At 49.8% G+C, this 13,409-nt stretch overlaps 6 protein-coding genes across 6 annotated transcripts, besides 1 other annotated feature; 3 read left to right on the top strand and 3 right to left on the bottom strand.

Annotated features, from left to right (window-relative positions):
* Positions 1–13,409: part of a sequence feature (contig 1.13 2696..249512(-1)) that runs on past both edges of the window.
* Positions 216–1,828, top strand: ANIA_00843 (40S ribosomal protein uS7). Its single transcript, XM_050613291.1, has 3 exons — positions 216–767; positions 956–1,139; positions 1,211–1,828. The coding sequence occupies exons 1-3, from the start codon at positions 622–624 to the stop codon at positions 1,526–1,528; spliced, it is 648 nt and encodes a 215-aa protein (XP_050469119.1). The 5' UTR covers positions 216–621; the 3' UTR covers positions 1,529–1,828.
* Positions 2,061–4,530, top strand: ANIA_00844 (SDA1 family protein; the record flags this gene model as incomplete). Its single annotated transcript, XM_653356.1, has 4 exons — positions 2,061–2,107; positions 2,197–2,232; positions 2,299–2,586; positions 2,655–4,530. 4 exons carry the CDS (start codon positions 2,061–2,063, stop codon positions 4,528–4,530), a joined length of 2,247 nt encoding a protein of 748 aa, XP_658448.1.
* ANIA_00845 (uncharacterized protein) lies at positions 5,233–6,170 on the bottom strand (the record flags this gene model as incomplete). Its single annotated transcript, XM_653357.1, has 2 exons — positions 5,233–5,624; positions 5,657–6,170. The coding sequence occupies 2 exons, from the start codon at positions 6,168–6,170 to the stop codon at positions 5,233–5,235; spliced, it is 906 nt and encodes a 301-aa protein (XP_658449.1).
* On the top strand, positions 6,546–7,358 carry ANIA_00846 (uncharacterized protein; the record flags this gene model as incomplete). The annotated part of the gene is made up of 1 exon (XM_653358.1): positions 6,546–7,358. The coding sequence occupies one exon, from the start codon at positions 6,546–6,548 to the stop codon at positions 7,356–7,358; it is 813 nt and encodes a 270-aa protein (XP_658450.1).
* Positions 7,867–11,210, bottom strand: ANIA_00847 (Hsp70 family protein; the record flags this gene model as incomplete). Its single annotated transcript, XM_653359.2, has 2 exons — positions 10,941–11,210; positions 7,867–10,875 (listed from the first exon to the last, which is right to left on the bottom strand). The coding sequence occupies exon 2, from the start codon at positions 10,855–10,857 to the stop codon at positions 7,867–7,869; it is 2,991 nt and encodes a 996-aa protein (XP_658451.1). The 5' UTR covers positions 10,858–10,875; positions 10,941–11,210.
* On the bottom strand, positions 11,339–13,296 carry ANIA_00848 (misato family protein). The gene is made up of 5 exons (XM_050613290.1): positions 13,110–13,296; positions 12,840–13,042; positions 12,334–12,772; positions 11,720–12,261; positions 11,339–11,655 (listed from the first exon to the last, which is right to left on the bottom strand). The coding sequence occupies exons 1-5, from the start codon at positions 13,179–13,181 to the stop codon at positions 11,394–11,396; spliced, it is 1,518 nt and encodes a 505-aa protein (XP_050469118.1). The 5' UTR covers positions 13,182–13,296; the 3' UTR covers positions 11,339–11,393.

Raw genomic sequence — 13,409 nt, 5'->3', positions numbered from 1 at the left:
GACTCGAAGTATATATATAAGTTCTCCTAAATGGTTTATTGCGCCCCACCCATATTCCGTAAGGCGGCTACCATATAACTTCGAATACGGAGTAGTCACTGAGATATCCCAGGATCAATATAGTGCCAAAGCCAATTCACTCAAAAGAGCAGAGGAGCATGCTAAGTAACAACAAGCAGCTAGTTGACTACAGGGTGAGATCGACGCAAATTCAGACGAGTATATAGCCGCTGTTGAATTCCTTCCGCCGTATCAATGGTATACCGGATGTGCCTCGTCTCATCCTAGGGGACAGAGCCAGAAAACTGAAATACCACCGAGTAGGGCAGGAATATGGGATTATGGTTATGTATAGAGAAGTAGGTATGAAGGCTGGAACTTGGAAGATGAGTCTAACCATATTAGGACTATCACCGCCCAGACTATTGGCAAGATGCTCACATGACAGACGGCGTTTGATTCGCTACACGGCCTGCCCTAACCCACCCACAGTGCTAAGCGAAGCGCACCTCCATTTTCCCTTGTCGAAGAAACATTTCAGCCGACCGATCGCCAACCAACGAAACCGTCCGACACACCTCACGAATCCGTCCCTCGACAACAGGTGCATACGGAGCCAAAATGTCTGAACACGGTGAAGTCGAGGTCGATATCCCCGCCGGGGTTTACGACTCCCTGCCCAAGGATGCTCTCGCGGAGATGGGAACCGTGAAGCTTTTCAACAAGTGGAGTTACGAGGATGTTGAGATCAGGGACATCTCCTTGACGTAGGTGTCCCCTTGTGTTTACTGCGATGCACATTTTTTCGTTGGCGAAGTACGGTCGGATTGCGTTCAGTTGGGAGAGAAATTGAAGGGATGCAGACGGGCAACTGAATCGCAAGGGAATAGCATGGGATAGAGGATTACACAGTACCATCGAGGGTAAACGCGCGCTGACCTGCAATTGCCTACAGCGACTACATCCAGATCCGCTCTCCCGTCTACCTGCCTCACACCGCTGGCCGCTACGCCGCCAAGCGCTTCCGCAAGGCTCAGTGCCCCATCATCGAGCGCCTCACCAACTCTATCATGATGAACGGCCGCAACAACGGAAAGAAGCTCATGGCTGTTCGCATTGTTGCCCACGCTTTCGAGATCGTATGTGTACCCACATACGGCAAACTGGTTGAGTATTTGAATAATGGATCAGAAAACTGACTTGATATCAGATCCACATCATGACCGACCAGAACCCCCTCCAGGTCGCCGTCGATGCTATTGTCAACTGCGGTCCCCGTGAAGACAGCACTCGTATCGGTTCCGCTGGTACCGTCCGTCGCCAGGCCGTCGATGTCTCTCCTCTCCGCCGTGTCAACCAGTCCATCGCTCTCCTGACCATCGGTGCCCGTGAGGCCTCTTTCCGCAACATCAAGAGCATCGCTGAGTGCCTTGCTGAGGAGCTTATCAACGCCGCCAAGGGCAGCTCCAACTCCTACGCTATCAAGAAGAAGGACGAGCTTGAGCGTGTGGCTAAGAGCAACCGGTAAAACGGTTTTGTTGGGTGTATTCTCCGTTTATGGTCCTATTTCATGCTTACTGGAGTGGACGGGGAGTTTCTGGGATTCAGTCGTTTTGCAAACGTCTGCACGGCTGTATATACCTGCACAGTCACGAAAGGGAGTGAGATCCAAAAAATATGAGAGAATCGGACGGCTTTCCTCCAGTAGTTTGGATGCGACCACGAACATCCCTATTAAACGAAAATTTATTCCCTTTTCTGTCTAACCAAGTTATCATTTCTGAAATCCCAATGAAAATGATACAGTAGAATAATAAACTCAAGAAGTCTTCTGTTCAACTCCACCTAAAGAGTCAGATTGCTGTAATGAAGTCCTTAAATTATGAACAATGGTTAAATGTCGAGGGCGCAGACCCTCCGACAACGTTATCGATACGGTCCCAGTCTGAAAAAAAGTTGCTTCTTGGCGCGACAACCTCGATCTCTCAACATCTCTTTTTTCGGCCACTCCCTCTAATTCATCAAGGACAATACCTTGGGATTCTTTTCTTCACGAAAAAATGGTCAAGAGGAAGCTGGGGGCCCTGGAAAAGGTCGAGGCTGATTTGTATGTATTACTCCTCTTTACGTTTATCACGGCCGCCTGTCCCCCAGAAATTTCATCTGTCGCTAATGAATATATCTCCTCCGTTACAGGCCCAATTTACAACATAAAATCCGCAGAGATCCGAAGTGAGTTGTCGCATGAAAAGCAGCAAGACTAAACTTGAACGTATCCTGACCATTCTTTCTCCTCAGGTCCTATATCGAAGATTTCCGCGCCCAGCACTATCAATATGAAAGTCACCGGGAAATTTTCATGGCAGCGCCCTCGTCCGCCACAGACACAGGTCTGATCTCGCTGCGTGAACTTATCGACTTCATTGCCCATGTTGCAGACTGCTATCCCGACATAACGAAGGATTTTGGCCAGCAGCTCATCGATATGCTGTCGCAGCATCACCAGGTTTTCGAGCCGGAGCTGCGCGAGAAAATCGTGGGGAGTCTTGTGCTCCTACGGAAGAAGGATTTGCTTGATTCCACGACGTAAGGCTCCTCCACCATTCAAAGTAAAGTCAAGGCACATTGCTAATACGGTAGTGTGGATGTATTAGGTTGCTTCAGACTCTATTCCCCATCCTTATTTCTACGCCTAGCAAGACGCTACGCGCCTTGATTTTCCAGAAGATATTGATGGATCTTCGGTCCTCAAATGCCAAAACCACGAACCATAAGCTTAACCGGACTATGCAAACTGTTCTTTTCAACCTTGTGACCTCAGATCGTACCTCGTCGAAGGGATTATGGGCTATCAAGCTTACGCGCGAGCTCTGGAAGAGGCAGATTTGGACGGATGCTAAGGCCGTTGAGATCATGAAGGAAGCGTCTTTGGCGGAGAACGAAAAAGTGATTGTTGGCGGAGTGCGCTTCTTCCTAGGTGGAGATAAGGAGCGCGAGGAGATGGAAGAGGAGAGTAGTGACGAAGAAGCCATCGATCTCGGGCGGGTCAAACACCAAGTCGGAATCAACAAGAAGACGAAGAAGAAGGCGCGCGCTATTGAAAAGGCAAAAGCGACTGTCCAAAAACGAGAGCGCAAGAAGAACCAGCCTCATCCCCTAAATTTCTCCGCCCTGCATCTCCTCTACGACCCGCAAGGATTCGCCGAGTCTCTCTTCGCAAAGCACCTCCAGAGCTCCAAGTCCAAGCTGAACCTCGAACAGAAGCTCATGGTCTTACAGCTCGTGACCCGTCTTGTCGGTTTGCACAAGCTTCATATCATGCACCTCTACTCCTACTTCCAGAAGTACCTTACTCCTCGACAACCCTCCGTCACATCCTTCCTAGCATCCCTCGCCCAAGCATCTCATGACCTAATACCACCAGACGACCTGGAACCACTCGTTCAAAAGATTGCGAACGAGTTCGTCTCAGAAGCCTCAGCATCTGAGGTAGCAACTGCCGGTCTGAACGCCATCAGAGAGATTTGCGCGCGACAGCCCCTCGCGATGAACGAAACCCTACTCCAAGATCTTGTCATGTACCGCAAGAGCAAAGACAAGGGTGTTGTAATGGGAGCCAGAGGTCTTCTAAGTCTCTACCGAGATGTCAATCCGGAGATGCTCAAGCGACGAGACCGCGGTAAAGACGCCTCCATCAGCCTCCAACACGGCGAAAAGAAGGAGAAACGGTTCGCCGCCCAAGAGGCCGGTGGAATTGAAGGCATTGAGCTTTTAGAGCAATGGAAGGAGGAGGAGCGCAAGAGGAAGCGAGCTGAAAAAGGCCTAGCAACCGACGACGAAGACGAAGAGAACGAAGACGAAGACGAAAATGACTGGACTGCCTGGAATGTGGAAGATGACGAGGACAGTGACGACTCTGGTGGCTGGATCGACGTCCAGAGCGATGTCGAAATCGACCTCAGCGATTCCGAAGACGACGAGCGCCCCGCAAAGAAGGCAAAGCAAGCTGATGATAAGGAAAACAGCGCTGACTCCAACCCTCAGGCTCCAGAAACCAAGCCTGACCCTAGGAAGCCCAGCCTTGCAACATCCCGCATCCTCACCCCCGCCGACCTCGCCAAACTCCAAGAACTCCGGCAACAAGCCGCCATCAATGCCCTCGTCCCAGGCCCTAAGCGCCGCGGTGCAACCTCCGAGAGCCGACACAAGGAAGACCCTCTCACAGCAGCCGAAATCGAAGGTCTTGCTGCCCTGTCTGCTGGGAAGAAGACACGCGAGGAACGGATTGCGCATGCTAAGGAGGGGAAAACAGATCGGTCCGAGCATAAGAGTGTGACTGCGAAGCGCAAGGAAAGGAAAGAAGAGCAAGGCAAGAGTACGACCAACAAGGAAAAGGCCCGCAAGAAAAACTTCCTTATGACCCTGGGCAAAGCAAAGTCTAAGGGAAAGCGTAGTTTGGTCGAGACTAGAGCTGTTTTGAGGGCTCATCATGAGCGGGCGAAGAGGGGTGGCAGAAGGGGTAACAGGTAACTGAATTATCCGTGGTGATATCAGTTATTTTTTGCTTCTTTGCTGGCTGCGCGGCGTCATTCGTGTTAGATATGGTGCAAAATATATACCTAGATCCAATCCGTCTATGCTCAATTTCTATAATCCGTACCACACCACGCAGACATCATATCTCGATTTTAATCGTATGTTTTCTTCTACCGGGCCAACCAACAGTAGGCCGCAACTATGAGGCAACTCGCTGCTGCCGGCAATGCCTCCAGCCATCTCGTTGGCCGCCAGGCTAGCATTTCCTCGAATACTTCAGCCGTCTACATCTTTAATAGCCAGAAAGAGATCGGCAGTTGTTCCCTTGCCTGAAAAGCCTATAGTTGGAAAAGTTCATAGATCCTGACGCAAGCACTTTAAATCTAGTTCCTACAAGCTCGAATAGGGTAAAAGTGAGAGCGGCCCTAGCTTTCGAAGCTGTCCTATTGAGCATGGCCATGGGCCGTAGGATTTGTTGAAAACGGCATTGGAGATCATTAGGCTGGGTAAGAGTACACCTACCCGTGCATATGGTTATGCATTGTCTTAGTGAAGATGTGTGATATTTGAGTACGGTAACCGACCAGCTCAATACGCCAGTGCAGCCGTACTTGCGGCAAGAGCTCAAATTTGAAAGCTGGCCCCTTTGGGGTCCGCGTTGTAATTTGCAGAGGATGCTTCGGGTGCGGCCCCTGTCTAAGTGCCCTGGAACGGGCCGTCAGAGAGGGTGAGAATCCCGTCTTCAAAATTGGCTGTGAGCAAATCTGTTGAGAAACCCCTCTCTGGGGATATAGGTAGGCCTGTCTCAGACCTCCTTCCGGAGCGTTGGAGCTTAGTAGACTGGCTTGCCGTATCCTTAGCGCAATTCAAACCCGCTTCACCGGACCTGCCTATCCAAGCCACATAGGTGAAATAAGGATAGTGGTTGCCTTGCTCAATTTCAGGCCGACATCCATCGCGACTTGAACGTGGGGATAAAGCGCAGGCATTAGCCAAGGCCGCAATAGCAAACCCAAGGGATTCGGGCATGGTCAGCAAAGCGAACATAAAATCTTCTACCACGGCCAGAAAGACCTCAGCCGCTCTAACTGGGGCTGCACCAGATCGATCGATCACGGACAGCGCTTGCTGGCAACAACCAGCATCTCGTACTCGGCCAATCCCACATCCTCAAAGCTCAGCTGCGAAAATGGCGAGTCCCGAAAACAAGCCTCGTAATCAGCCCAGTCGGCTCTTGGCCCAAGCCACAGGATCAATTTAGTCCCCAGTCCGTATAACTCAATGTATTTGGTGACGAGCTTCGGTTCACGGGGATAGACAAACATCCACGCTATGGCGTCAGAAGCACGTGGAAGAAGATCCCATGTCCCGCTAACCACATACATATCCTGCTCGGCGATGTAGAGGTTCACGGAGGAGTTGACCTCCACCCCTTTAATGAGGACATTGGGATGCCGATATGCGAGCAGAGCTTCTAGAAGGCCGGCGCCGCTGCCAATGGAGAGGGTAAAGTGTGGGGTGGTGGGGAGAAGCGACGCCAAACGGTTGACGAGGGGGCTGGAGAGAGCTAAACAGCAGTTGGGGAATGCAGTGGGACTGGAGGAAAGACGGGATGAGATTTGGGGGAGGTCCATGGTGAGGTGAGCTGTTAAGTGTAAGTTCATGTGGTGATAGGTGAGCTCTGGAGTAGTCTTCCAGACTTCGTTAACGGGCGGAACTGAAAATTAATTCTGGCGCGATCCGCGTCTTCGTCGCGTCTCCCGCGCCCGTCGATCCCATCTTTAGCCCAAGCCTCTTCTCATTCCTTCCCTCTCCCCAGTCCAGCTTGACCTCGATCTTTACATTTATCTTGGACTTTCTTTGACAATCTCCACTCCTGCACTCCAACATCCCCTTACTCAATACTGCATACCCCGTACTTTGTACATTCCTCCGAATTCTGCGAATTCCAACTACAAGACACAGATTTCTTGCTGGACAGTGTGCATTTGCGCCTGGATATAACCACCATGGCTTCAACCAAATCTGACCTCTCCAAACGCCGCCGTTTCCAACCACCCATTACAACCTTCTTCACACCATCGTCTGATCCTAACGGCTGCCCCCCGCCTTCGAACCTCTCCTACAACCATTACTCAGCCGTCACCAATTCCCCCACACCCGTCGTGCCCCCCAAAGTCCAGGCATCGCTTCTATCTGTCGGAATGCGCGTCCGCAAAGCAATCGCCGATGGATACAAGACACATCAAGCGAAGGCTGATAAATACACCACCTTTTCATGTGATCATAACAACAATACACTCAAAACAATAAGCACAACAACCATTTCTACTACAAGCTACAATGCGTCCTCCGCCCGCTCAGAACTTGCTCCTTTCTGCGGCGTGAGCAAATCGAATGAATATACTACCACTACTCCTCAGCCGCTCCCTTCCGCTTACTACGACAACCACATACCCAGGACGGACGAAGACGATGCGTTTTCTCTACCCCCTAGCAGCCAAGAATCCCTCGACTCCGCTCTTACGCCAGAACCTGCTTTTTCACAAAAGAAACGCTCCCACCACGACTTCGATTTCGACTCTTACAAAGACGACTGCGAAGAAATAAACCCGCTAGATCCTGATCCTGTAACAATTATCAGCGGACGAACGATCCTCTCCCCGAGATCCACCTATCAACGCCGCACTTTGGCAGCTCAGAAATACAAGCCGATGCATACGATGGATCTCGATGATTTTGAGGAAGCAACCTTCCTACGCCGACCGGAAGAGCTTGATGATATGGATATTGAGGGCGAAATTCAGATGAGACGCATGTAGTCCATGATCCGCTCTACCATTGTGCATTGTCAGAGACCCCTCGAATGTCGTCATTGTTTAAACACTGCTGGTTCCAGTGATTGCCAGTTTCTGATTTATGATTGCAGTGCTGGGACCTGATGGAGAAGGTTGTCAAGGCCTTTCTCACAGCGTTTTCTGCTTTCTTTCCTGTTCATTATCTTTCATTGAAGGCATATGTATAATACCCAGATTGTTGTGGCCTGGCTTTTTGTGCTAACACTGTACTTACGAATCCGACATTTCTCATAGAGCTGTATGAATAGCAAAACTAATTGTCCATATTTGGCTTCCGTCCTAGGAGACGAGCCCTATGATTCATTGAAATGATCGTAATGCATGAATTGTTTCTATATAGCATACAAGCAGAAAGATTTGAACATTCGAGCCGAGAGACAAGACGCCAATATTCCGTCGTAACAGGTAGGTGTCTAGTCATTTATAGATATTTCCCTCAAAGAGACCAAACGCCCGCCTCTCGATTCTATGATTACAACTCATCTTTCTTGTTGTAGTTTGGCTTTTCGTCTTGTTTATTCTCTTCAGTATCCTTAGCTTCCTTCTCCTGTACCGGTTTTTCGGCCTTGTCTTTCTTGCCATTCTTCTTCGTGGATTTGTCGCCAGATGACTTCCTGGCTGCTGCTGCGCCCATCTTTTCATAAATGCGATTTGAGATTCTCTCGAGGCGCTTGAGGTGGGCATCAATTTCTGCCACAGTTAAAGCGGGATCGTCCGTCTCATTCAGCTTTTCTTGGTTGGCAAGTCGGGTTTCCAGCCATGAACTAGCGGTTTCATACGTCTCTGAAAGACTTGCCAAGTCAGACGGTTGAAAGACAGAGTATTTCAAGGGCGCAGGCGTCGTAGCACTTTTGGCCGATGATGTTTCCGAAGTTGAAGTGCTGTAGGCGTCATTTTCCAGATCACCAGCATCGGCCGATACTGAAGGTGTCGATGAGGATGTTTCCGATTCACTGGTGGTCGATGTGCTAGCTGCTGCGAGGCTGGAAGAATAAATATCTTCGTCTTGCTGGATTTGCTTTTCCATAACACTTATCACCATTTGGGCATTCTTAAGTGACTCCTGTAGGAGTTGCACACGCGCAGGACGAACAGCGTTCTCCTGTTTTCTCTTCAATGCTGGTTCGACGATCTCCTTCAATGACTTCAATTTCTCCTTGAACTCTGGTGTCTTGGCGTCTTCACTGTCGTAAATCCAATCACTGGCAGCGGCCACTCTTTCAGTGAGGGCGGTTAAGTCATCCGCTTTGAGCACTTTTACAAACTCTTCCTCCTCTGCGAGATCCCGACTCCTATAGATATATGACTCCAACTCATTCAGGGCTTCTTCGCGAAGAATGCGGTCACGGTCGGAGGCGTCAAACGCAGCGAGACGGCTTTGGATGCGCTCAAGTTCGGCTGGAGATGGAGCAGGAACGCCGAGCGGGAACGTTGTGAAACTGATGGGGATTGTTTCCTGCCGGGGTTGAGACGCGGCTTTCTTGGAGTCTTTTGCAGGGTCCGTGGTTTTAGCATCATCGGCTGACGATGTGGAGGCCTTGGGCTCATCGGCCTCCAAGGTGACAGACTCATTTGGCTCTCCATCTTCTCTGAGAGGCTCCTGTTCATCCTTCTTCGAACCTAGTCCAAAGAACCCTTTGACATCCTCGACAACACTTCCCAATTTAGAATACTCCACTTCACAGCTCACAACCCCGCTCGAAACTTCAGGAAGTCCGTCGAGAGGGCTAAGCCTGATCTGAAGTTTCGTAGTAATGTTGGCAGCTGCGCAACCAAAACTTTCCTTCAGTTTGTCGACAGATGCGGTGAGATTTTCCGTCTTCACTCCGAGAACAGGTACATCAACTACGTCTTCGCCGGTCGGAACCTGTTGGTAGAAGCTGAACTCGAAATCTTCCAGGTTCTTCATTGTGAGCTGCTTCTCTGACCCAACTTGGGAAGAGGGAGTAAACAGCTTTTGCTGCCTTTCCCTGGATTCGGAGGACCATTTGAGGACGACAGGGTAGCCGGACGATTCGATAGCGCGAATTTCTTTAACACGGAAGCTTGGGCTGAGACCAGCTCCTTTGAAAGTAGCGCCAAAAACGGCAGCCTCATCGGCGTTGACGTTTGTTCGTATTTTCTCCGACCCTCCGCAAAATCTTTCTAGTTCCTTCTGAACAAATGGGGTACGAATTGAACCACCATGTAGAATGACTGAATCAATGTCGTTCAATTGTAACCCAGCAGCTGCCAAGGCCTCCTCAAGTGGCTTCCCAACACGAGCGATATGCTGCTCTGCCAGTGACTCGAACTTAGAACGGGTCACGCGGTACTTGAAATTAACATCTTCGTCGAAGAGACCTTCAAAAGAAGCGCCAGTTTCGGTGTTGGCGCTGAGGACCTGGCGGACTTTTTCCGCATCTTTCCACAATCTTGCCATAGTCTTCCCGTGAGAGCGCAAATCTGCGAGACTAACACGGCCCTTGAGTTTTTTGTCATCAAGGAGTTGAGAAAGCATATCACCAACGATTAGGTCGTTCAGAGAGTCGCCGCCAAGAGTCCTGTCCGACCCTGCTCCCAGGACCTGGACCTCCTGGATGGTTTTGTTGAACTTTCCAATGTCCTTGACTTTGCGGCTTTGGAAGCGGAGGACAGTGGCAGTAGTGGAGCCAGCGCCCATATCAAATACAACGTGGTACTCAGGTTTCTCCCCATCAGAAACGCTGGGAAAGGTTCGGCTCATCGCATAGTTGAGTCCAACAGCAAGGCCATCGCTGATAAGCGCGTCGACTTTCAATCCGGCCAGTTCAGCGGCTAATTGCAGACTTCTTTTTTCATCCGCAGTATAGAACGCCGGATATGTGATAACGGCATCTCTAACATCCGATCCCTTGCCAGCCAAATTGTCAGCATTAGCCTTAATCTGCTTGAGTTGCATTGCCAAAAGCTCTTCGACCAAGAAAGCATCTTTCCGTTCCGCCTCGCCCAGTCTGTTGCTTCGGAGGCCAATGGTGCCCCTCTCAAAAGGAGCATCCTCCAATCTCAAAGCAGGGAAGCGTGCCCGGTATGTCTCTATGAGCTCGTTCTTTCCATCGTTGAAGGGGACTCCGAGCAGTATCTTAAGGTTCACGTAGACATCGTCTGGGTACCGCGCAGATAATGCAAGAGCATCACCTCCATAGAACCGTTCCGGAAACGACGCATCACTTTGCCTGGTAGGCTTGAATGCAACAGCAGCTGATTCTTTGCGCTTTGAGTCCTTAGTGAGCACAATTTCCAGCGGAATCCCTGGCTTGACAAGCGCCGCCTTCAAGTATTCCGTGCCGACGTCGATTCCGAGGACCGCTGAACCCACGGCGGATGCGGGAGCGGGGAAGCTTAGGAAGAATAGAATAAACGGGAGAAGTGCGAGGGAGAGAAGAGGAGACGAGGAAAAAAGTGGTAGCAGGTTATTCGTTCTTCGTCGGCCACCGGGAGCCATTGTCCTTTAGTTCCGCTGCTGCAAGACGTCAAAGGTGATAAGCAGAGTGTCTCAAAATGATGAGACTGGTCCTGGTAGCATACCTTTGGAGCAGTCGGGGAAAAAAATGAAAAACCGACAAGACGCAAGCAATGAGCGAAATGGACAGCCGACTCTTGTGAGAGAGTTGTAGTAGTCAGTGCTCAAGTCGACCAATAGATTAGCTGTAAATCGGAGAATAGCACTGTAAAGTTGTAAAAAGTGCGGCAATGTAAGGATAGCAAGGTCAGAGAGAGAAAAGAGATCAAGTAGTGAGAAGTGCCATTTGGGACAGAATCCTCAAGAAAGATACTGGCCACCTGGCAGGAAGTCTGTTAACAGCTTGGGTTATGGATGCGAAGCTGAGCGCAAGGCCACCGCTTCCCTTCAGAACCCAAGAGGCCACGTTGGGTGTTTGCATTGTTTACACCGAGGACTACTACGAATGATGCAAAACATGATACAGATTAAATCCAGCTCTTGATTTCATTAAACCATGAATTTATTGCTATGAAGCTTTAATCATCGTCAAAATCAGAGTCGCTTATCCAGCCGGTCTCGTACGACTCCCGGATTTCTCCTAACCCGTTAACAAGATTCTCCCGTTCATCCACAGTTATGAGTCGACCTGCCACAGACTCTAAGTTTTTAATCTTTTCAGCTGTGCGAGTGGATGTCGTCAGTGCGGAAATAATGCTCAGTTTGTTTTCGGGCATTGACAAGGTGATCATGTCGCTAGGGAAGCTATCGAGTAATGGGTACTGTAGTGGCGTGTGGAATCTAAACGACAGGAATACCTGTGTCAGCATCTCAAAAAACGGAACACGCCGTTCAAACAACTCACCTATGGAACATTGGCTCTGATTTGTAAACCCGCATCTTCCTTACAAACCCCAGATCTGCTTCAGCCAATTCTTCCTCTTTATCATCTGGCTCGAGACCTCGCAAGACTTGCACCTGATTGAGAACGTGCGATTTATTGCTGCCTGAATCATATGTAAAATCCAAGTCAAATTCGGTTCTTACCATTGACCCTGACTTGCAGGATTCGACTTTATTGGGTTGCTTCGACGCCTGCCGTTGCACATTCCTATGGTCCTTTGCTGGCGGGACAATTGAGGCCTGTAGCTCAAATATACGCCGAGTGCTGTCATCGCCTGCTAGCAAGGACTCGAAATTCTGGTACGGCCGTAGTCGGGTTGGAAGAGTAATGCTTTCCATGGCAATGCTGGTCAATGCCGATGTGTACCATTCAGAATTATTGTCGACCCGTATGGTGCTCGGTAATCGACTGGGAGGATCTATAATGGGCGTGTACATCGTCGCTTCAGGCGACATAGAGTACACTGACCGAGCTTTATTTGTTTCACGTTTCAGTTTGGCAGTCTGTGGAGGCCGTCATGAATTAGCTGTCTTTCCAGGTAATTAGGCCGGTTTTAGGCCGGTTGTATGACTTACTTGATGAATCCTTCTACCATCTTCAATAGCCCACAGCAGGACGGCCTTCTTTCCGTACTCATCAACTAGCCTGTCCACATACCTGGCTGTGAAGCCGCCCCAAGCATCATCAGATGAAGTGAATATTTGCAAGGCACGTAGCTGGTCACACTCTTCTGCAAATGGACGAACGTCCCGATCGAGCAAATCATGCTCCTTGTCGAGCTCGTTGAAGAGATCCTCCCCAAGGTTCCAGTCTTCAAACGGCATGATTGCGGAATTGAGCTCGTAATCATTGAGTTGCACAATTGAGCGAGGATGGTAAAAGACTCTATTGTAGTCAGACCAGAATCGAACAGTCTCTGACGAAAGTTGAGGTGCTGGGGATCCCGCATCAAGGCTCTTTTGATAATCACTCAGCGGGATTGGAACTAATTCCTGCCGAATTTCTTTACCATCCCTAATAGTAGATGAGCATCATTTGCCCCTACCGATAGGTGAAAGCGCATTCAGGCGGGGAAGCTCACCAGAGGCCCTGTCCGGGCGCTAAATCCTCAGCTAGCTCATACAAGGCATTATTTTTTCGAAGGGTGCCAAATGCCCCCTTCAGATCATAAATCAGCGTCCGGGGCGTGTATGTTTCACTCCCGTCTGCCCCAATGCCTGGGCGAAAGTGGACGTCATGGTCTACAGGAGATTCCTCTTGTCCGTTGTAAGTAAAATATGACTCCTGGGCAAAACCTTTAGCTTCCTAATATATACAACAGGATCTCTACTTTAGCGCCATGTGGACTCACCTGAAGGTTCCAGAAATGGGTCGCCAGATAGTTTGCGCGCTGCCCCAGCTGAAGCGTCAAGATCTCGTGCATGCTCAAAACCACACTACTTTAAGAGTCATTGACACGGCGTCAAAATCTGTCTATGGGAGCAAAAGAAGCCCGCAGAGCACTGTGATGAGTAAAGCAGACGTACATTCTGAGGCATTATAGTTTCAAGAATTGGAACAAGTATTGTGAAGTAGAACCAGTCTCGATTTGATCCAAGGGTGATGTTAAGCACGGACCATGTTAAATCACGTGGAGCGCTAAGGAAAGCCG

This window comes from Aspergillus nidulans, chromosome VIII (genome assembly GCF_000011425.1).
Source record: "Aspergillus nidulans FGSC A4 chromosome VIII".
Lineage (NCBI taxonomy): Eukaryota > Fungi > Ascomycota > Eurotiomycetes > Eurotiales > Aspergillaceae > Aspergillus > Aspergillus nidulans.
This window is presented reverse-complemented; position numbering and strand designations above follow the sequence as displayed.